Genomic DNA, 21,050 nt, shown 5'->3' with positions numbered 1-21,050 from the left:
CACTGAATTTAGGAAAGGCTTCTCTGCTTCCTGAAGAGCACTTAGCCACTGACACTCTCCATAAATCCCTTCCCAGCAATGCCTGGAACAACTGAAATAATTCCCAACCACTAAGGCATCAGCATCAGCAAAAAGCAGAGAGCAAGAAGAGCCTTACCCAGACCAATTCTATCATTTAGTGCCAAATTCAGAGAAATCCACCATTCATTTAAATAATTCAGATTAGCTGGGGGCAGTGCCAGCTCCACTTCTAATCCTGAAAGTCAAGCAAGCTCGCTTTGCAGTTTTGCTTCCAGCAGTGCCACGTGGAACTGGTTCAGGCACAGGGATTTTCCACTCTCATGGGCTGCCACAGCCTTCCCCACCCCTCTTCATTGGTGATTTTCGTTTTTCACCTCATTTTCCTCACTTGAAACAACATTTTGTATGGGGAGAAGCAGCCAGCTCTCAGGAACCAAAGGCTCAGTTCACATTCCAGAACAGCTCCAGCAACATTTTAAAGCCTTGACACGAATCTTAAAGGCACAAACAGCAAATATTTTTAGACTAAAGCCTTATACGTGCTCAAAGTGTGTTGCTAAAATGGAAAGAGGCTTTTCCCAGGGACATGGAGTGAAAGGACAAGGGGGAATGTCCTTAAACTGAAAGTGAGCAGGTTCAGACAGGATATTAGGAAGGAAATCTTCCCTGGGAGGGTGGGCAGGCCCTGGCACAGGGTGCCCAGAGAAGCTGTGGCTGCTGAAAGTGCCCAAGGTCAGGTTGGACAGGGCATGGAGCCCATGGCAGGGGGTTGGAACAGGATGATTTTTAAGGTCCACTCTGTGATTCTGTTAAATTCTCTCAAGCTCTCCCAGCCAAGCTTTGCTACAACCATTGCTGCCCTTGCAAAGCTGCACTGCATACATATCTATATATATATATATACACACATACAAATAGACATTTTGTAAAGAATGCATATTTTATGATTGGCTTTTCGCAAATGTTACAATGAACATTATATGTGTAATGTTAGAACGTTATGCTGCATGAATTCTTTTAAGTAGTCTGTTAAATATAGTTTTAAGTTCCCACATAATGTTGAAATAGAAACTCTGTGGTGTGGAATTTTTTTACTAGCTCAAGCAAGAAATGAGATCATCAAGAAACTCTTCACACAGAGATGACAGTGACTTGGGGCCCATAAAGAGTTACAGCCCCCCTTATCAGAAAAGACAAACATTCTCCCACCTTCTCTCCGTCTTTATGGAACCACCAAGATTAAGGAGAAGTTGACAAAAACCAGAAAAGTTCTTAATTTACAAGGAATTTATGCATCGTGTATAATATATAAATATGCAACCGGCTATTGCTTTTAAGGTTATTTCTTTGTTCACAAAGCATGGTTTTCATGGCTTAGTGTCCGAGAGCATCAGGACGTCCATAATTCTTTACTTTTTATTGTCTTGTAATTATCCTAATTCTAAACTTCATTCCTGTAATTATATTATTATGTTTATAACCATTTTATTATTATCATTAAACTTTTAAAATTTTAAAAAGCAAGCGATTTGGCGTTTTCCACACATTAGCAGCACACAGAGCATCACCCCTCAGCCCATCTCCTATCCCAACAAGCTCCGGCAAGCAGCGAGGAGAGGAAACCACGGAGAGGGAACCACACCTGGACTTGACATTTCCCACCAAAGCCACCACCTGGCTGTCCCCTCCTAATCTCCTTGGCGTGCGATAACGCGTGGGAATTCCCTCCGCGCGTTATCCCAAAGCCCTGCCGGCCAGCAATCCCCACCCGCGCTGCTCCGGGATGCCGGGATGCGCATCCCCGTCACCGCGGCGACCGCGCACCCCCGCGCCTCTACCTGCGCCTCGCCGGTGCAGAACACCTTGCCGCCGACGCGGAGGCAGACGCGTTCCTCGGGGTGCGGCTGCCGGGCGCAGAAGGTGAAGGAGCAGCGGGAGCGGTGCAGCCTCCGCACGGTGCCGCGGACGAGCGCGGCCGAGCGCGGCCCCCAGCGCGCCCACAGGTACAGGTAGCACAGCGTGATCAGCATGGCGGGCGCGCCGCGCCGGCCACGCCCCCCCGCCCGCCTCGACCAATGGCAGCGCCGCGCGTCGGGGAGGGCGGGCGCCGCTCGCAGCGCTGATTGGCTGGCGGCGCCCCGCCCCTTTCGCGCCGTCGCGTCTCTGCCCACCTCCCCTCAGCGCTGCCGGGGTTCCCCTCGCGCTGAGGGAATGTGTGAAGAGGAATAAAGAGCGCTAAAAATCGTTCGGAGTGGCTCGGGGCGTTGTGTCTTTGCGGCGGGTTAAGTTGTAGCCAGCCGGGCTCTGCTGGAGGAAGAGGAGGAGGAGCAGGCGAGGTTTTCTCGCTGCCGGCGCCACGACTCGGCTTCTCTGGGAATGGCAGAATGGTTTGGGTTAAAAGGGACTTAAAAGCTCATGCAGCTCCACCCCCTGCCGTGGGCAGGGACGCTTTCCAATGTTCCAGGGTGTTCCAAGCCCCAGCATCCAGCCTGGCCTTGGGCACTGCCAGGGATCCAGGGGCAGCCACAGCTGCTCTGGGAATTCCATCCCAGGGGTTCCCACCCTCCTGGGGAAGGATTTTTTTCCCAGTATCCCACCTAAATTTGGGGGTTTTCAGTGTTAAGCCATTCCCTGTGTCCTGTCCCTCCATGCCCTGGAAATTGTCTCTCTCCAGCTTTCCTGGGGCTCACCCTGAGCTCAGCCCAAAGCTTCTCCTGTGCAGGTGAACAATCCCAGCTGTGCCAGCCTTTCCTGCCAGCAGAGCTGCTCCATCCCTCTGCTCATCCTGGAGCCTCCTCTGGGCTCTCTGCAGCAGCTCCAGCTCCTCCTGGGCTGGGGCAGCTCTGCAGGTGGGATCTCACCTGGGGGGCTCAGGGAAAGAATTCCCCCCTCACTTGCTGCTCCCACCAGTTGAGATGGAGCCCAGGATAAATCTGCTTCTCCAAAGCTAAAACGATCCTGATGGACAACAGGAAAAGATCTCATCTTCCTCAAAAATGACTTGACACGGCTACCTGAACTTATTCCTGGATTGATGGTGCCCTTTTGTATCCCACACAGAACCAGGGGAAGACACCTGTCTCCAGTTCCCCTTCCTGTAGCCACCAAAGGCACAAATGGATGCGTTTCACTCCAGCTGGTTCATTGCATTCACCAAATGAGAAAGGGCTGCACACTGACATCAGAGTGAGGAACAGCCTGGCAAGGAATTGAACTGGAGGATTTCCACATGCCCTGAGTGCTGCAAACACAAATTGCTCCTCCACAACACACAAGACACAAGTTCTGCTTTACTCCTCCAATATATCTATGCACTAAAGTTATCAAGTATTTTCTGCATTTTATAGGGAAAGGAGTCACAACACAGCTCTGGGAAAGGAAGGTGTGGATCTCTCTCATCCTAGAAGGTGTGGGAGTGAAAGGAGAAGATAAAAAAATGCAAAATTCAAGGCTACAAGAAAGAAGCCAACACCTGCCTTGACAGATACGTGAGGTTTGTTTCCTGAACAACATTCAGTTGTTTCCTGAACAGGGCAGAAAGTCACAACATTTTTTTATTATTCTGAACTCAAGGTCTTGTCCTTCACTTGGAAATTCAGTGCAATGGGTATTCTAAAAGAACTGTTTTATCCCTAAGTGGATCTCTAGCAATAGCATGCTGGCTCTGCAGATAAACAAGGAACAAATTGTCTTGCTCTCACTTTTCAAGTGAAAGGAGGAGAGGAAATGCTTTTAAGTTGTGGCAGGGAATGTTCAGGAAATGTTTTTTTTCCCTGGCAGAGTGGTCAGGCTTTGGGATGAGCTGCCCAGGGAGGTTTGGAGTCACTGGAATTGTCCCAGAGGAGTCTGGATGTGGCCTTGGGGACAGGGTTTGGGTGATGCTGATGGGGCTGGATGATCCTAAAGGGCTCTTCCAGCCCTGTGAACACCTCCAGGGATGGGACATAAGATTTCCACAACTCATGGCACAAACAGATTATAGTTTCAGTTGTAATGCCAAATATTTTAAGTCACTCTTCATCTCAAGCTTCAGAAACACCAATCTTGTGCTGCTGCCACATCCTGCCCTTCACAGAGAGGAACAAATCTCCAGTGCTCCTCACCTGGCACCTCACACTGCTCCTTTGTGTGCTTTCATCTTGTGCAGGAAGTCCAAATCCTTGCCTGGGCACATCAAAATAAAGAAAACAATTTCCAAAGTGAGCTCTGGGCTCTGGAATTCACTTTCTCTGTGTCAGCTCAGGTGCAGTGCTGAGCCCTGAGCCTGCACAGAGCTCAGCTGTCTGTGGAACCTTTCCACAGGCAGGAAGGGGCTGTGCTTCAAATCCTGCTGCCATCGAATGCACTCAGCTCCACAATGAATATTTTTTGATTTTTGAGGTTCCCCTATCCTGGAGAAGTTTATGAATAAATGAGAAAACTGAATCAAAGCCTCACCATGCAAAGGAATCTAAAGCAGAACAGGCAAAACCAGTCCCTGTTTCAAGACAAGCTCCTCTCTGTGTTGACAGAGAATTATTTACAGCTGTGAAGCTGCTGGAGGTTCTAGTTTCTGTAATATTGTAACATGGACTTAATCATGACAAAATTTGACTAGAAAGAGAAAGTTCATAATTTTATGACAATCTTTGACTAAAAAGTTCAGAATTTTATGACAAAATTTGCCTAGAAAGAGAAAGTTCATAATTTTATGACAATCTTTGACTAAAAAGTTCAGAATTTTATGACAAACTTTGACTAGAAAGTTCAGAATTTTAAACAAGCTTTGTCTAGAAAGTTCAGCATTTTAAATTGGGAAAACGTTCTGTTGTTATTATTATTTTTATTATTCAACCAAGGCCTTGCGTGCACCAGGGAATTTACTAAAATAAGTTTTCTAAAATTAAATTACCGTGTCAGTCAGCTCCTCTTTACAGAGGGTGGAAGGAAGCCTTGGGAAAAACAGGGAGTAATATCAACCAAATTTGTAACCTTGGAGTGGCTGAGCTTCTCTTTTGACTTTACAGGAATATTTTGCTGTGCTTTGTGACCAACTGGTTCCTCCTCCTTCTGCACCTTAAAAGCTTTTCCAAGGATTTATCTGGGAGGAGCTTTTCCTGCTGTCGGTGTCTGCGGTTTCTTATTTAATATCACATATTATTCAGAACTGTAAATGCTGTAGAGATGTCCAGGTTCCCCAAATATACCAATTTATGTTGAGCACCCTTTATTCCTGCAAATGAGCAGTTGCCTTCATGAGAAAACTGCATAAAACCCATTCCTCACAAAGATAAAACCCATTTTTAATTAACACAAAATGATTAGCACAGGGCTCATCTTTCTGTAGAAGTTCAATCAAAGTTATTCCCAGGTAATGTCAGAGATCTGAATAATTCCCCTGACATCTTAGAAAACTTTTCTGATTCTGTGTTCTTCACCAAATATTAAAATTAAGCAACTTATATTAAAATTACTGCAAAAAGGAACCTGATTTTAGTTAATGATTTCCACAAAAATGCCAAAGTTGTGTGGTTTGCTTGATTAGTACTATAATATAATATTCACCTTTTTTCTACAAGTAATTATATTTGATAATGTTGCAGCTTTATCACCAAAGTTGTATTTTCAATAATTTTGTAATAAATTCGGTCTTTCAAGGCTTTATCAAGAGATTTAATTGAGAATAACTTTGCATCTTCTGGAGTGTTAAATTCCAGCAGTTCAGGCTCTAGTCCTGCACTAATATCCATGGTGGCAGAGGAATAAATCAATTATCCTCACATCCAGATCTGATTGCAAGAGCACAGAGATCAATTCTTCAGTACAAACTTCCCTCCTTTCAACTCACAAGTTAAAACAGGACTAAACAAAACAGAGCTGCTGAAATTAAATATGTGGAGGTCAGACTGTAATTTAGCAAGATATTTAATTACACTGCAGGTCACTTAAGAAGTTTGCCATTTTTCCTCAGGACCTGTGCTGTTTTTTTAACAAATATTTTGGATTTTTAATATTATTCACCGTGTTCTTTGTTCTATTAATTGTGCTGATTTTGGTACAGAAATGATCAAAGGGATTGAGACTGTGCATGTATTTTTTATTTGCAACAGGGCACTATTGATTTCTTTACAACTTCACAGATATCACAAGGTATTTAAACATGGCAGGGAGTAGATTTAGACTGAAGGTGCCCAATTCACACTAAATAACCTGTGGTCAGTAAATGAAATTATTTTTGAAGAAAGTTTAATGTGAACTTGGACTTTTTTTTTTCTAGGACAGGATGTGGATGAGTTCTCCCAGGATGTGCAAAAAGTGCATTTACAGAATGTATTTAATAAAGAGCAAATCCTGATTGTGCAACAATCCTGAGAATTCTGTAAATTCACAGTCAGTAAAACAGCAAAGGGAAGGGAAGGGAAGGGAAGGGAAGGGAAGGGAAGGGAAGGGAAGGGAAGGGAAGGGAAGGGAAGGGAAGGGAAGGGAAGGGAAGGGAAGGGAAGGGAAGGGAAGGGAAGGGAAGGGAAGGGAAGGGAAGGGAAGGAAAGGAAAGGAAAGGAAAGGAAAGGAAAGGAAAGGAAAGGAAAGGAAAGGAAAGGAAAGGAAAGGAAAGGAAAGGAAAGGAAAGGAAAGATCCCTGTTTTCCTGGGATTGCTGTCCCTGGAACAGCCTCCAAGGTGCGAGCCTGTCCTACCTGTGAACTCCTTGGGAAAAGCTCTCCTTCGGGCATTTCCCTGCTCTTGCCGTGTTTGTTTTAGGTGTGTTCTTTGGCAGCTCGCACACAGGAGGGGCTCACAGCCTCTCCCTCCCAGCTTTCAGAACATCCGAACCCATGGAGGGAGCAGCCTGGAGCCGCTCCCGGCATTCCCGGGATTCCCCGCAGCTCCCGGGCAGGTAAGGCAGGACCAGGGAGGCTTTTCCAGCTGGGGAATCTCCAACTGTGAGTATGGAATTATTCCAACGACTAGAATCCCAAAAACTTTTGTCAATATCAGGAGTAAAGGACAAAATGTATTTCTAAAAGCATCATTATTATTTTTAATTTTATTCATTTTATTATAATAATTTCATTATTTTATTTGTTTTGCTGAGACTTCCTCCTTCTAAGCCAGCATTTCAGAACTAAAATTAAGGTTGTGATAACCTTATTGTTATTATTTTTATGTTTATTTGAAAGCGCTTTTCCATTTCTCCAGCTGGATCTATTGCACAGCACCAGAGATGGAAAATCCTGGTGGAAAAACATCCAGAATCGTGGTGACCCCAACCAAAAAAAGGCAGACACAGCACCCAGCACTCCATCTGGGCTAATGGGATCAGATTGTTCTCCTTGGATTAATGCTGGAGTTGCTGCCTCAAAAAATAACCAGGCACTCAGTGAGCACAGGGAATCTGTGAGGGAGGCAGGGAGAAGTAATTTGGGGTTTTTCTGCACGAATAAAAAGATTTCAGTGTTATTTAAACCATCTCAAGTTCACTTGGAACTGGGAGATCCTAAAGGGAAAGGAACTCTTGGTGAAAAAATGAGCCAGGGGGTGGCTGGCGTGTGGGGAGAAGCCAAATATCGCCATAAAAATCAGATTTACTACATGGAAATGCTTCAGGGATGCACAGGGTGAGATTTTGGGGGTCTGTGCAGGGCCAGGAGTTGGATCCCGTGATGCTGGTGGTCCCTCCCAACTCAGGATATTCCATAATTCCTTTGTATCCTGATTTTCCAGCAGCTCTGCTTTGTGGAGGCCCTGGATGCTCCCAGCAAGGGATGGGGAGAGCCAGCAAATGGTGAGAGCAAATTTTGGGGGGAAAAACCCTTGGGGAAAAGCAGGAATTGAACATGGAAAGCCAGGCTTGGTCAGTTCCTCATTTTTTCTTTCAAGCATTTCTTTAGTGCTGGAAAAACATGGTTTCATTTGAGTTCTGTGCATGGTGATGGGTGAGAGTATCTCTAATTTAGTGTTATGTATAGAATTATTATCAGTTCTTCTTAATAGATTATTAATATATTTAATTTAGTAATAACGATGTAGTAATAAAGTAATAATAATGTAGCAATAATTTATATTACTAATATAATATCAAGAGCTGCCGAAACAACTGCTTACTCCACACAACCCTCATTTTAACAGCACTTCATATTTGCTGAATTATAGATATATATATATATAAATAACCTCAATTTGAAATCTCTGGGCATAATCTGGATGTGGTGTTTTGTATATAGGGAGAGTTTAAGTGAAAATTACTTTTAAAAACATGCTTTTATGTGCATAATTTTATTTATTGGCTATTTTGGGAGGGATGTTGCTATAAGTAAACCACTGAGGAAATCAACAGAAAATTGAAATTTAAAGTAACTCTGTCTGGCTTTGACATGCACTGGGATTTTTAGTTTTACTTGCTTGGGTGAGAAAGCTGAAGGAACAAAAATAGAGATTGAGGCACAACCAACAGAGGTCCTGAGGTTTTATTTTTACAAGAGGACAGACCCACAGTGATGGTGTCAAGAATTCCACTCAGAGGAAAAAGCAAACAAAGCAACATTGCTGTGGAATTCTCCAGTTCCCTAAAGAAAATAAGTGAAATCTTCATTTTGAGTCCATTCTAATTAATAAATGTGTCTCTTTCCAGCCAGAAATGGATGGTGAAAGGATAAATTGGAGATCAAAAGGAGCCCTGGGGTTCCAGCATCCAGTGAGGTGAGTTAATCCTGTCACCTGAGAGAGGAAAAGTGACCAAAAAAAAAAAAAAAAAAAGAAAAGAAAGAAAAAAAAGCTGAAACTCCTTCTTTCTCAGGAGAAGGATCAATTTGTCCCTGGAAAATATCTCATTTTAGTAACAATTTAATTACTCACCAAACTGCACAGATTTTTATCCCTCAGCAAAGATGCCCAGGCTGAACAGAGCCTAAAAAAGATGAAAATAAGGAAAAAGTAATTTTAAAGCTCCATTTTTTGCCTCACCTAATTTGTGTTTCCATTTATTGCTCACTAAGCCCAAATAATGAATGGGAACAGCTGCTAATGGAGTGGGATTGGTACAGATTTGAGGTTGCTTTAATTTGCTCTTGATGAAAAATTGAACTCCAGATAAAGCTTGTTAAGGTCAGAGGACTGATAAGGGTCTTCACCAATATTTGCATTCTCTCATTAGGAAACTCCTAATTGGGATTTTCCTTTGGAGGAGGAAAATCAATGGAATCTCCCTTTTCTTTACAAACCTTTATTCTAAAAGCTGTGGCAGCTGAAATTCTGGGTGACCTTAACTGCTGTCAGATTTCATTGGAAATTGGCCCAAGTGAAACCAAGAGGAGCCATTTATTATTGTAATACAAAACAATGTGGATTTTGAAATACATAAATCAGTCTACACCTCCTCCTCCTCCACCTGGAAACACAAAATCCACTAAAATCAACCTCTGTACCTCAGGCCACCAACCCAAATCTAACCCTGGTATCCTGATCCTAATTCTAGATTTAATTAATTAAGAAATAAGTTTTAATGTTCAGGCTAGATTGGATGGGAAAGTGTTGCACTGTTTAACTTTTTCTCTTAAAACGTGTTTTCTTCTTCTCAGGCTTTATTTGCCCAAATCCAAATCCCAGAAGTTTCTTGCTAACATTGGAGAGAAGGTTCTGGCCAGTTTTCCTGTACAAGCCACAATTCACTTCTACAATGATAATATTTAGTCTGAGGAAGAGGAAGAGGCTTGAAAGACCCAGAATCCACATTAAAAAATGAAGAATTTCAAAGAGAACTGTCAGGAATGTATAGATAAAAACATCTGACAACAGAGAAATCTGGCAGAGCTCAAAAGGAAATTATTTATAATTCTCTTTCCAAGGAAAATGAGTCAAAGCACCGGAAAATGAGAGGAAATCCTTTTGTGTTTTTAGAGACTTTTGCAAAAGGTTTAAATCAGGTTCACTTCAATAGCACAGATAAAGAAAATTGGGAGCACTGTACTGAGTCTTAATTTTAAATACTACAGTCCTGAGAAAATGAAAAATTCATTTATTATGAGGCTGAATAACGTAATGTACAGCCCCAAAACAACCCAAAGGCTTTGAAACACACTGAAATTAGGCGAGGAATTATTTAAATGTTTCTTACTGGCTCCATGGGATGTATTTATTCTGCTAGAAATGCTGAATGCCCAGCTGGCCTCACCCATTTCCAGTACAACCCACAGGTTCTACCAACATTTGTGACATTTCCTGGGGTTCTGCCATTCTCTTCTTATCAATTTTCCCTCCTGTAACCTTTTGCCAGCCAGGAAAAAAATCAGCCTTGATTAAAACCCACATTTTAATTTAATACCACATTAAAACGTGCATTAAGTGGCACCTGCTTTGCCTTCCCCACAATGTTTTCCATGCTCAGAGAGTTTCTCAGCACTTGCCTTGCTACCAACACCTCTAAACACCTCAAATATTAAATATTTGCCCCCACTAGGTTTAATATATTTTATTTTTAATGTTCCTTAACTCCAACCAAAACTGCCATGGTTTCCCCAGTGTTAGAAATGAGAAGCTTGACTCAGCTAATTAATGAAGCAGTTATTCAATTTATTAATTAATGTGGTAACCTATGAGCAAAGACAGTGCTGGGTACAGTGGTGGGGGAACAACTGTACACTGATTGTTGGGCTTGCTGATATTTATTGATCATATTCATGCATATTCATAAGCTTTTCCCAGTGGTTTCTATTTCCCCATTTCTTCCATGAGCTTTCTGCAGTTTTTATTTCCCAATTTTTACGCGAGCTTTCAGCAGTTTCCATTTCTACATTTTGACATCACAATTCTGTGCTTTAGGATCATAAATCTGTGCTGGTGATGCCTGGTTCCTTTCCAATTTCTATACTCTACTGTGTACATTTTCCATTTCTTCCATGAGCTTTTGGCAGTCTCTATTTCTACATTTTGACATCACAATTGTGTGCTTTAGGATCATAAATCTGTGATGGTGATGCCTGGTTCCTTTCCAATTTCTGTACTCTGCTGTGTGCATCCCAGGATGTGTGTGCAGGTGGTGGGGTCCAACTTCTGTTTTCTAGGATCATTAATCTAGAGCAGTGATGTCCCACTTCCCCTTTTGAAATTATTAATCAGCAACCTTGATGTCTATCTTCCATCTCCAGGAGCTTGGGATAGAGTCACTTCCCTTTTTGTTTAAATCCTTTACACATTCTAAAGCTACAGTTTAAAATCCTTAGTACTCAGCAACATTCTAAAGTCATAATTCAAAAGTTCTTGTGACGAAACAACTCAAGACTTATACATTTTAAAGCTACAGTTTAAAATCCTTAATACTGAGCAACATTCTAGAGTTATAATTCAAAAGTTCTTATTGCAAAACAGCTCAAGACTTATAATTGTTATTTGCAAACAAAAGATTGGTTCAAAAGCCTTCTTCCATGATTTCCTTGGTTGTTTATCAGAACTCATTTTTATCACTCTCCCATGGCCCTGCTCCACACATTTCACAATTACAATTACACAGTTTGCCTGTATTTACCTGACAAGAAACACAACTTTGTATTTCACACCAGAGACAAAGCAAACGCAGAATTCCAGATTTTTGACCTTGCCTGCACCTCAGGTGGTTGTGAGATAAGGTCAGACACTTTTCAGAAGCCCTGGAATTGTGTCCCAGCCCCTCCTCTCAGTCAGGTACTGGCAAACAAAGGAGTGCCACACATTTTAAGTCTGGAAAAATTCAGATACCAAATGAATGAACCTATTAGAATGAAGGATTTTTTTTAAGATCTCCTCTTGCAAACTCAAAAGAGGCTCGTTAATTAAATATACACCAGGAGACAACATCCTGCCATATTGGGAATGACAAGAATGAGTTGAAATTGAAACCCCAGAATGACAAAGGAAAATTCAGCTTTTAGATTCATTTCCACATCTCCAAACACAGATAATTTCAGTATTTCACAAGATATCCTAAAATAATTGTATTTATTTTAAATTGTATTTGCTTTTTAAAATTTAATTCTTAAATTTTAAATCTATTTATTTTTATTTACTAATGCTCCAGCTTCCTCATTATTTAGTCTGCAGCAAAAGCAAACAGAAGAGCATCCAGGATGATTTCACTGCTCTGTGATGACCCAAAAAGTTACTGAGGTCCCAGCTTGTTAATAATTAAGCCCCAAAGTAAACTGGCATTCAGCTGCAGGGAACTTTCAGTTCCCACTTCTGATTTTTTTACCTCATCTGCAATCCCAGGGTGACCTCAGCACCATCCATCAAAGCATCCCCTAAAGGAGTTTAGGGTGAGTGGAGCACTTCAAAGGCAAGGCTGGGAGCAGCTGGAATTCTTGGCTCGGGTTCTCTGTGCCACAAAAACCTTCCCTTGGGAATTCAGCTGCAACACTTCCAGTCAATGCTGCTTTCACTTTCCATTCCCTAAGATGATGGCAGCAAAAAGCAACTTGTTATTCCCTGATACAATTTTGCTGCTTTCATTTTCTATTCCTTAAAAAGATGGCAGCAAAAAGCAACTTGTTATTCCCCGATACAGCTTTGCTGCTTTCATTTTCTATTCCTTAAAATGATGGCAGCAAAGAGCAACTTTTTATTCCCTGCCACAGGGGTGCCACCACAAAACCTCTACAATTTCAAATTCCTCCTGTATGAAAAATGATAATTAAAGTTGATTTCCATACAGCGGTCTTGAATTCTGCTTCCTTGAATATCCTTCCTCTGAAAGACACAAATATCCAAGGGAAGCATATCCTTACATGACACAGGAATGTGTTTTTTTCTAAATGTAACACAGGATTAATTTGGATTAAGAGAAAAAGAATTATCACAGGATTTTTTTTCTCTCCTAAATTACATTTATACAGGGAGAATGACAACAGAGTAGGACTGAGAAAAGGCAATATTCCCAACAGCAGCTTTCTGAGCTGCAGAGACAAACTCCAGCCAATTCACTGAAACATTTCCTATTTAATGTTATTTATTCTGCACTGGCTTCATCTCTCAGCTGCTTTTCATCCACAGCACAGCATCCCAACAAAACTGACTCTGGCAGCCCCTCTGGGAGGGAACTGGCAGAAGAAAACTGAATCCTTCCAAAACTTTCTCCTCAGAAAAACAGAAAGTTCCTGAATGGAGAGATACAAAACGCCCCATTCATCCCAGCTGGGTGAAAGCTGACTGGAAATACAACAGGACTCAGCAAGCAGGACTCTGAATTCAACATTTCACCAACTCAGGCCCACAAGAAAGGTGAACAAAATATATTTACACAAGATCAGTCAAATGTTTTGTTTGTAAGGCAGAAACATTTTATGATTTCCACCCACAAATGAAACTGAAGTTCAGAGAAACTTGTTGCATTTTTTGTGTTTATAGATCCCCTAGCACAGATGTGTCCCAGGATGAATATTAAATATTAATATTAGAGCTTTTTATTTTATATCAGGGGGTCTTGGGTTGTCCTTGCTCCTTTCTCCCTCTGCCCAACCACAGGGGGTGTTTGAGATGATCCAGTGAAGCTGGCAGAATTCCTTATGCTCCAAAGAATTTTGGGATGGTCTGGACAATGCTTTAGGGAACAGCAAAAGTTTATCTGCTCAACTCAAGAGAAATCATGGAATGGTTTGGATTGGGAGGGACCTTAAAGCTCATCCATGGCAGGGACACCTCCCACTGTCCCAGGCTGCTCCAGCCCCAGTGTCCAACCTGCCCCAGGGATCCAGGGGCAGCCCCAGCTGCTCTGGGAATTCCACCCCAGCCCCTGCCCACCCTGCCAGGGAACAATTCCCAATTTCCAAAATCCCACCCAGCCCTGCCCTCTGGCAGTGGGAGCCATTCCCTGTGTCCTGTCCCTCCATGCCTGGAAATTGTCTCTCTCCAGCTTTCCTGGGGCTCACCCTGAGCTCAGCCCAAAGCTTCTCCTGTGCAGGTGAACAATCCCAGCTGTGCCAGCCTTTCCTCCCTCCAGCCCTTGGAGCATCTTCACACTTCATCTTTTTATAATCCTTCCCTTTCCTGCCAAGATAGAAAGAAGAGAGACACACAAATTTGGCAGCTCCAATCTCCCCTTTGGCACAGCTCCATTCCATGGCAACCCAGGCACCTCCGTTATTTCATGGTGATCCCTTTCCCTGTCCCTTTCCCTTCCCCTTCCCCTTCCCCTTCCCCTTTCCCTGTCCCTTTCCCTTCCCCTTTCCCTTTTCCCTTTCCCTTTCCCTTTCCCTTCCCCTTTCCCTGTCCCTTTCCCTTCCCCTTTCCCCTTTCCCTTTCCCTTTCCCTTTCCCTTTCCCTTTCCCTTCCCCTTTCCCTTTCCCTTTCCCTTTCCCTTCCCCTTTCCCTTTCCCTTCCCCTTTCCCTTTCCCTTTTCCCTTTCCCTTTCTCTTTCCCTTTCCCTTTCCCTTCCCCTTTCCCTTTCCCTTTCCCTTTCCCTTTCCCTTTCCCTTTCCCTTTCCCTTTCCCTTTCCCTTTCCCAACAGGAGAAAAACCACAGGAGAACATAAAAAGTTGCATTTAAATGCAAAACTGAATTTTTATCCCTGGCTTTATTCCAGCAGGGACAATGCAGTGGATTGAACTCTACCAGTAAGGCAAAAAGGTGAAAATAAGGGCAAATTTTGAGGTTGTTTTGTTGTTTTTTTTTTTTTTTTTTTTTTTGCCTTTTATTTACTTAGTTTCCCCTCAGGCTCTGAGAATAATGGACACCTGATATCCAGGGGTGTTTTGTAAAGAAAGGCACCACCGTTAATCATGTGGGGGATTTTTTTTCCTCAACACCTAAGGCAAAATTTATATAAATCTATAGATAAAAATCTCCTTTACTCTTAGCAGAGCTGTGTATCTTCTTACTCACAGTCACAGGCAAGACCTGTAGATCCCCCAATTCCCCAAAATCCATATTTTAACCCCAGAACCCCACTATCACCTGGTTTGATTTTGCTCCCAGAGGCAATTTCTGAAGTGTCAAACGTGGCCAAGGTGAAGAAAAGATCACCACGGTGTCTTTGAAGCAGCAGTGACAGAAAAGCAAAGGTTGAGTTTCACCCCTGCAAGTTTTCCTTGAACAAACAGCCCCCCTTGGCCTCCTCCCTCTTGCTCCTCCCATCATTGTGGGGTCTGCAGAGAAATTAAATTAATCTCTGATCCAACCTTTGCCCAAGGTTTACATCCTTTCATTTGTGTTTTCTCAGGGCGTTTTCCAGTAGCTTTCCTTGATCCTGGAGGGATTTGGGCATCCTTGACAAGGCACTGAATTAATCCTTCCATCAAATGATCCCAAATGTGGCCTTCACTCGGTGTCAGGTCGGAATTCCAGATGAAATTGCTCTCTCAGGAAGCAAAAAGGGTGGAAAATACACAGGGAAAAAAAAAAAAAAGAAAAAGATTGCAGTCAATACTTCAATGTCTAGAATGGGATTAGAGGAGTGACAAAAGAGTCAACACATCTTTGTGTTTGCTGGTCATCAAATCATGATTTAATGGAAATTAAATCACTAATGAAACTGAAAATTCATAAAAGGAAAGGATCGTGGCAGAGTTAAGAAACAACAGCAAAGAAAACCCCAAAACTTCATTAATAACCCAAAACTACCACACAAACCAGTGCTGTTCTAATTTAGACACAAATTCATTTTTATACAATGCCCCCACGTGCCAACACAACTAAAATTCAGTATTTCAAAGTGAAATGTTGAAAAAGCTTTTTTTTTTTTCCTTCAATAAGGAGGTGTTTTAATCTGGCTTAGTTTGACAAGGAAGTGAGATTTTTTTCAGGAAGTTGGGGTCAAACTAATTAGTAGTTAAGTTTAGATAGTGACACTTAGAGTAACTACTGAAAGTATTGGACACGCTTTTGAGAATGAACACAAGGAGTTGAAAGCAGAGAGCTCTTAGGGGATGTGAAAAGTGCCAATCACTTAGGTTTTAAAAGTTTAAAAGTTTATTAATAATAATTAAATGGTTATAAAAACAGTAGTACAATTAGAGTAATAAAAATTTTGAGTTAGGACAATCACAAGACAATAAGAAACAAAGAATTACAGACGTCCAGATGTTTTTGGGCACTGAGCTGCCAAAACCAGGCCTTGTGAACAAAGGAATAACCCTTAAAAGCAACAGCCTGTTGCATATTCATATATCTCATACATGATGCAGAAATTCCTTGCAAATTAAGAACTTTTCTGGTTTTTGTCAACTTCTTCCCCCTAATCCTGGTGGTTCCATAAAGACTGAGAGCAGGTGGGAGAATGTTTCTTTTCTGATGAGGAGGCTGTAATTCTTTATGGGCCCTGTCTCTGTTATCTGTGTGAGGAGTTCCTTGATTATCTCATCTTTTTCTTGAGCTAGTTAAAAACTATCTTACACAGCATAGTTTCTATTTTAACACTGTGTTATAACCTCAAAATATATAACACACTACTTAAGAGATTTAATACAGCATAACTTTCTAACATTACATAGTTAATATTCACCGTAATATTTGTGGAAAGCCAATCATAAAACATGCATTTTTCACACTCCTTAATCTGAAAGAGAAGAGAAGCCAGGGTGGAACCTGAGATGTCAAAAAGAGATGGGGAAAAAATCTGAGGTGGGAGGAGATGATGGAGTGGCCTTGGCTGGACTTTTCTTGTATAACCACAGACTGAACCAACTTTCTCCTGCAACACAGAGACTGCATTTTTAGAAAGATACAATAACTTAAGCCAAAAAAAGTGCAAAAGTAAACATTAAAAAAAAAAAAACGAGGAGGGTGTGGTGGTGCCCTCAATCTTCAGGGATGAAGATCTCTCTTTTCAAGACCATCACCCCCAGGAGAGGAGAAAACATGGGGGGGACTGTTGTCCCAAAAATGAGAAACTGTTCTCTTTTAGTCCTTCAAAACATCGTTAAAAGAGAACCCAATGAGCAGTTTTAGTCCAGTAATAAAAGCACTATCACATAAAAAAAGATGTCACAAAGCAGATTTTCTCTGCCACGTGTGACATGGAAACACAAAAAGTTGCAATTGTGTTTCCTGGGGGTCTATGGCACAGGAGAGACTCCTCTCTCCCTTAATAAACGAAAAATTAATAATCTAAAGAGTAGTAACCATCAGAAATCCAAAGTTGTGTCTCACTGCGTTTCAGTAGAAATTAAGTAGGAATGTTTTAGAAAGTTTCCATCCTAAATTCAGTGTGTTCCTTTTATTGTAGTTGTAAACTAATATTTTTTCATCTAAAGAGTAGTAACTTAATCAGAAATGCAAAGTTGTGTCGCACTGTGTTTTAGTAGAAATGTTTTAGAAAGTTTCCATCCTAAATTCTGTGTGTGTAATAAAGTTTTTTTTCCCCTTTGTTTTTAAGCTCCAGCCTGCCCTGCTCTGTTCCTGACCACATCCCACAGCACTCATTTTGGGAGGCTGACTTTCCATAAGGGCACTAGCACTGTGCCAAAATCAAACCAGAACAAATCCCACCTGGAATACTGAACAAGGAGATTTTTCCTCCAAATTCAGCCAGAAAAACCAACTTCAGATCTACATTCATACCAAAATGATCGTTAACCAAGTCTTAAAAAATTCCAGAGCAGCTGATGATAATTTTGACAGATTTCTAAAGAATTGACATAGATTCTTCAGGCAAATTCTCAAAATTTTATTATCCTTCAATGAAATAATAACATTTTAAACTCAATTCTCTGCTGAAGTTGGTTACAGGGTTAATAAATAATGAGGTTCTGGGCTTTATAAAAGACCTAAATAACATTGAGTCCTGGAGATACCGGAATTTGTGACACCTGGGAGAAGGGAAATAAACTTCACTGTTTATTTTTGTGAAGCAAAATTCACTGTTTAAAAAACATCTGAGCCACTTAACCTTGGGTTTTAACAGCATGGACCTGTCACTTCCTCTATTTCCTGCTACTCCCTTGAACTTTGTTGTCAGTGTTCTTAAAAATAAGTTTAAAGAAGTAATTTCAAGCCTTGTTTCAGCAAATCTTCACAACCCACCTTTATTATTTTTGGTAACTCGGTAAATCTGATATTTTGGGGGGGTGGGGGGATCAACAGGTTTGGCTGAATAAAGAATTTTGTGAAGGAAAATGGAGAATTTATCACCTCAACCCAGGAGAAACCTCCCAGAATCACAGGAAAATGGTGAAGATGGAAAAATCAGTCACATTTTATTAATATTTACAAAGGCAAATGATATATTTACAATGCAAACACTTCCAGTTAATAATTGAAAAAGATCCTCAAGTGTTTGACTGGCAAAACACATTTTTCTCTCCCTGAATTTAAAAAAAAAATAGAATTAAACTGTCTAAAAGCTGCTTTTTTTCCCCGCTCAGAGGGGAATTCTAAGCAAAAAGCTGCAAGTAACAGAACACTTTTCAACCCACTTTTTTAATTTTTAAAGAACAACCAGATAAATGACTGGGGCATAATTTTCAGAGCAATGCAGGTTAATAAGGTGCATAATAATAATAATAATAATAATAATAATAATGAAGCCATATGAATTTAATTAGAAATTCAGGGGAAAAAAAGCTGAAAGAGTTTTTTTTTTTTTTTAGCTTGGAGAGGTTTTAATCGTCCCTCAGTAATTTTTATCAATCCTTTGTCCAAACAGATTTTAGTAACAACTATCTGCTATTGCAGATGCCTTTTTCAGGGAGAAAAAACATCCTGTTGACTTCACTGATGGGAATATCTCTCAGGGCTGGAATTGCCTCCTCCTGGAATTTCTTCTGCTGCTGCTTTTTTGCAAAGTTATCTACAAAAGATAAGGAGAGCATTTCATGGTTTCCAGGTCCTTTTCTTCCAAGAATATGATATAATTTTATAAGGCAGCACTACAAATTTAGCTTACTTTAAAGGACGCTGAAAACCCCACCAGGGCTTCCAATAAATCAAATATTTAAAGGCTTAAATTTCGGGGTTTATCCTCTATAGATTTCTAGAATTCTCAGTGAAGGATCCAACTTTTCAATAAGCAGTAAAATCACCTGTGATGGTGTGAGTGGAGTTGAGTGGAGCTGTGCTCATCATGTTAATCCCAAAAAGCAAAATATAACCAATTCCCACAGCCACCAGGAGATAAACTGGCAGAGCAACTGCCCAGTACCTGAAAAAAAGGATTTGAAATTTTATATTTAGTAACAAATGCCTACTAATGAATTGGCTTTAATTGTTGGCATTGTACCTGTGATGAATTTCTACAAGAGGAAAAGCAGCAGCACCTCTGATTATGAATCCTGATTCCACTGGAGCTACTGATAAACCATCAGATAAATTCCTTCAAAAAGGTCTTTATTGTTTAATTATGCCCTACATTTTACTGTATTTCCACTAGCAGACTTCCTAAAAAGCAAAATGTCAAATTTATCCTAAAGCATCCCAATATTATTTATTTCATGGCACAACAAAACCTTTTCACCTTAGCTACATTTTAAAAATGCTTTAGAAACATTACAATTCTTTATCAGCAGGGGAAAATTGATTTTTTTCTAGGCCCTTATTTAAAAATAAAGTTTTTTATTTGAAAATAACTAAGATTAAATTTATTTTATTGGCTGAACTTACTTTTGAGGCCAGTATGTCAGTCCCAGGGAGAAGAGCCAAGTCTCAGGAATATAAGCCCAGATAAGGTACAAAACTGCACAACAAAATCAAAAAGTCACAATAAGACTGATGGTGTTTTAGACTTCCTAAGTTTTGCTTTTATTTAAACTAAAATACCTCTCCCAAAAGATTGCAGAATTTGCCTCTCAGAGACAAATCCTGCCCAGCCCCAGGTTACACGGGATCAGTTTTGTACTTGCTTTAACATTTAATTTCTGATTTCCTATGAAGACAGACAAGAATTTACTCCAAATTAAACTGCAGAACAATAAAGAAAAAAAAAAAAAACCAACAAAACCACCCCCAAGCACCTCAATAAAAAGAAACCAAAGGAATCTGAACAGAGATACTATTAAAGCAGAGAATGATCTCACAGAGGTCATTTAATGGGAAGAAAACCGGGTGGAATTGTAGTGTTTGGATGGAACTGTAATGAAAATTACTGAAAATCCTTCCTGATTCTTCTTGGGGGGGAGTTGAGCCCAACTCCCCCTCGTTTCTCACTGCCCGACGGTGCCACACACCCACAGCAGGATCCTGCACTGAAGGATATTCGCAGCGCCTTTTCTTGTGCTGGAAAAGTGTTTTCTACCCTCTCAAACCCTGGATCCCCAGTGAAAAGAAGAACCCATCACATCAGCAGGGAAAAGCTGATGGAACCTAAAATATTTTACACTTCTGTTGACCAGATTATTTTTTTTTTTTTCATTTTTTTGGTGGGGAAGGTAACACCACAACTACCTCCAGCGCTTAGTGAATGTGAAAATGAGCGTGATTCGAGTAAAAAAAACGGATTTAAACGGGAAAGCAAAGCAGCACTGCGGGGTGATGGATTCGGCTGCGCGATACTCACTGAAGCCAAACCACGAGCCCAAAAAAAGCGCAAATCCGTAAATTGCCCTTTCTGGCAGCGGGGCCGGAGAGTTCTCAACCATGCTGGGCTCTTGCCTTTAACTTCGCGGGGAGGGCGGAGAACGGGACACGAGGGTAGCAGAGATAGATAAGGGATAGCAGAGATAGATAAGGGATAGCAGAGATAAGGGATAGCAGAGATAGATAAGGGATAGCAGAGATAGATAAGGGACAGTAGAGATAAGGGAGCGCTGTGGGGGGGCCCCTGTACCCGCGGCTGCGGGGGCCGCACCCCTCCCTTCTCCCCGCGCCCGGCTCTGCCCCTTTGCTGTCCACAGCCTGGCCCAGCAGGAGGAGGAGGAGGAGGAGGAGGAGGAGGAGGAGGAGGAGGAGGAGGAGGAGGAGGAGGAGGAGGAGGAGGAGGAGGAGGATGATGATGATAATGATGATGATGGGGGAGGAAGGCGCTCCCTACCCCCGCTCCCCCATCCGCCACCGCGCCGCCTGCATCCGGCCACGCGCGCAGGCGCACGGCCCGCCGATTGGCCGCGGCCCGTGACGTCAGAGGGCGGGCGGCCAATGGGCGGTGCGTCCGGCGGGCG

The 21,050-nt window shown here is 41.7% G+C and overlaps 3 protein-coding genes across 13 annotated transcripts in view; 1 reads left to right on the top strand and 2 right to left on the bottom strand.

Annotated features, from left to right (window-relative positions):
• HLCS (holocarboxylase synthetase) overlaps nt 1-14,120 on the bottom strand; it is a 157,972-nt gene extending 143,852 nt beyond the window's left edge. For 4 of the 8 annotated variants that reach the window (XR_013339545.2, XR_014957225.1, XR_002465180.4 and 1 more), the window contains exon 1: nt 1,860-2,080. Coding sequence is in view for 4 of the 8 variants with exons in the window: in XM_021527455.3 (XP_021383130.3) it covers nt 1,860-2,051 (192 nt within the window). In the remaining 4 variants the exon portion in view is untranslated. Of the gene's footprint in view, nt 1-157; nt 1,767-1,859; nt 2,081-2,192; nt 2,398-8,852; nt 8,905-12,219; nt 12,360-13,891 lie in introns of those variants that run through there. The other 4 variants (XM_085587226.1, XM_085587228.1, XR_014957232.1 and 1 more) reach the window with 4 other exon arrangements.
• Nucleotides 6,466-18,264, top strand: RIPPLY3 (ripply transcriptional repressor 3). 3 transcript variants are annotated; one of them, XR_014957241.1, is made up of 6 exons: nt 6,466-6,894; nt 7,722-7,782; nt 8,629-8,696; nt 9,575-13,244; nt 15,182-15,293; nt 17,336-18,264. XR_014957241.1 is itself a non-coding variant. In XM_085587303.1 (5 exons), exons 1-4 carry the CDS (start codon nt 6,833-6,835, stop codon nt 9,684-9,686), a joined length of 303 nt encoding a protein of 100 aa, XP_085443429.1. In that variant the 5' UTR covers nt 6,466-6,832; the 3' UTR covers nt 9,687-13,244; nt 15,182-18,264. The 3 variants fall into 3 exon arrangements, 1 of the variants encoding a protein (XP_085443429.1); XR_014957240.1 differs by having other exon boundaries at nt 14,546-18,264; XM_085587303.1 differs by having other exon boundaries at nt 15,182-18,264.
• PIGP (phosphatidylinositol glycan anchor biosynthesis class P) lies at nt 18,131-20,979 on the bottom strand. Of its 2 annotated transcripts, XM_077781704.2 has the most exons (5): nt 20,924-20,979; nt 20,450-20,550; nt 19,558-19,630; nt 18,981-19,099; nt 18,131-18,748 (listed from the first exon to the last, which is right to left on the bottom strand). In XM_077781704.2, exons 2-5 carry the CDS (start codon nt 20,529-20,531, stop codon nt 18,618-18,620), a joined length of 405 nt encoding a protein of 134 aa, XP_077637830.1. In that variant the 5' UTR covers nt 20,532-20,550; nt 20,924-20,979; the 3' UTR covers nt 18,131-18,617. The 2 variants fall into 2 exon arrangements, with proteins under 2 accessions (XP_077637830.1, XP_077637829.1); XM_077781703.2 differs by lacking the exon at nt 20,924-20,979 and having other exon boundaries at nt 20,450-20,877.
• Between the last annotated feature and the right edge of the window lie 71 nt (nt 20,980-21,050).

The sequence above is a fragment of the Lonchura striata genome, chromosome 1 (assembly GCF_050655825.1).
Source record: "Lonchura striata isolate lonStrDom1 chromosome 1, ASM5065582v1, whole genome shotgun sequence".
NCBI lineage: Eukaryota > Metazoa > Chordata > Aves > Passeriformes > Estrildidae > Lonchura > Lonchura striata.
This window is presented reverse-complemented; position numbering and strand designations above follow the sequence as displayed.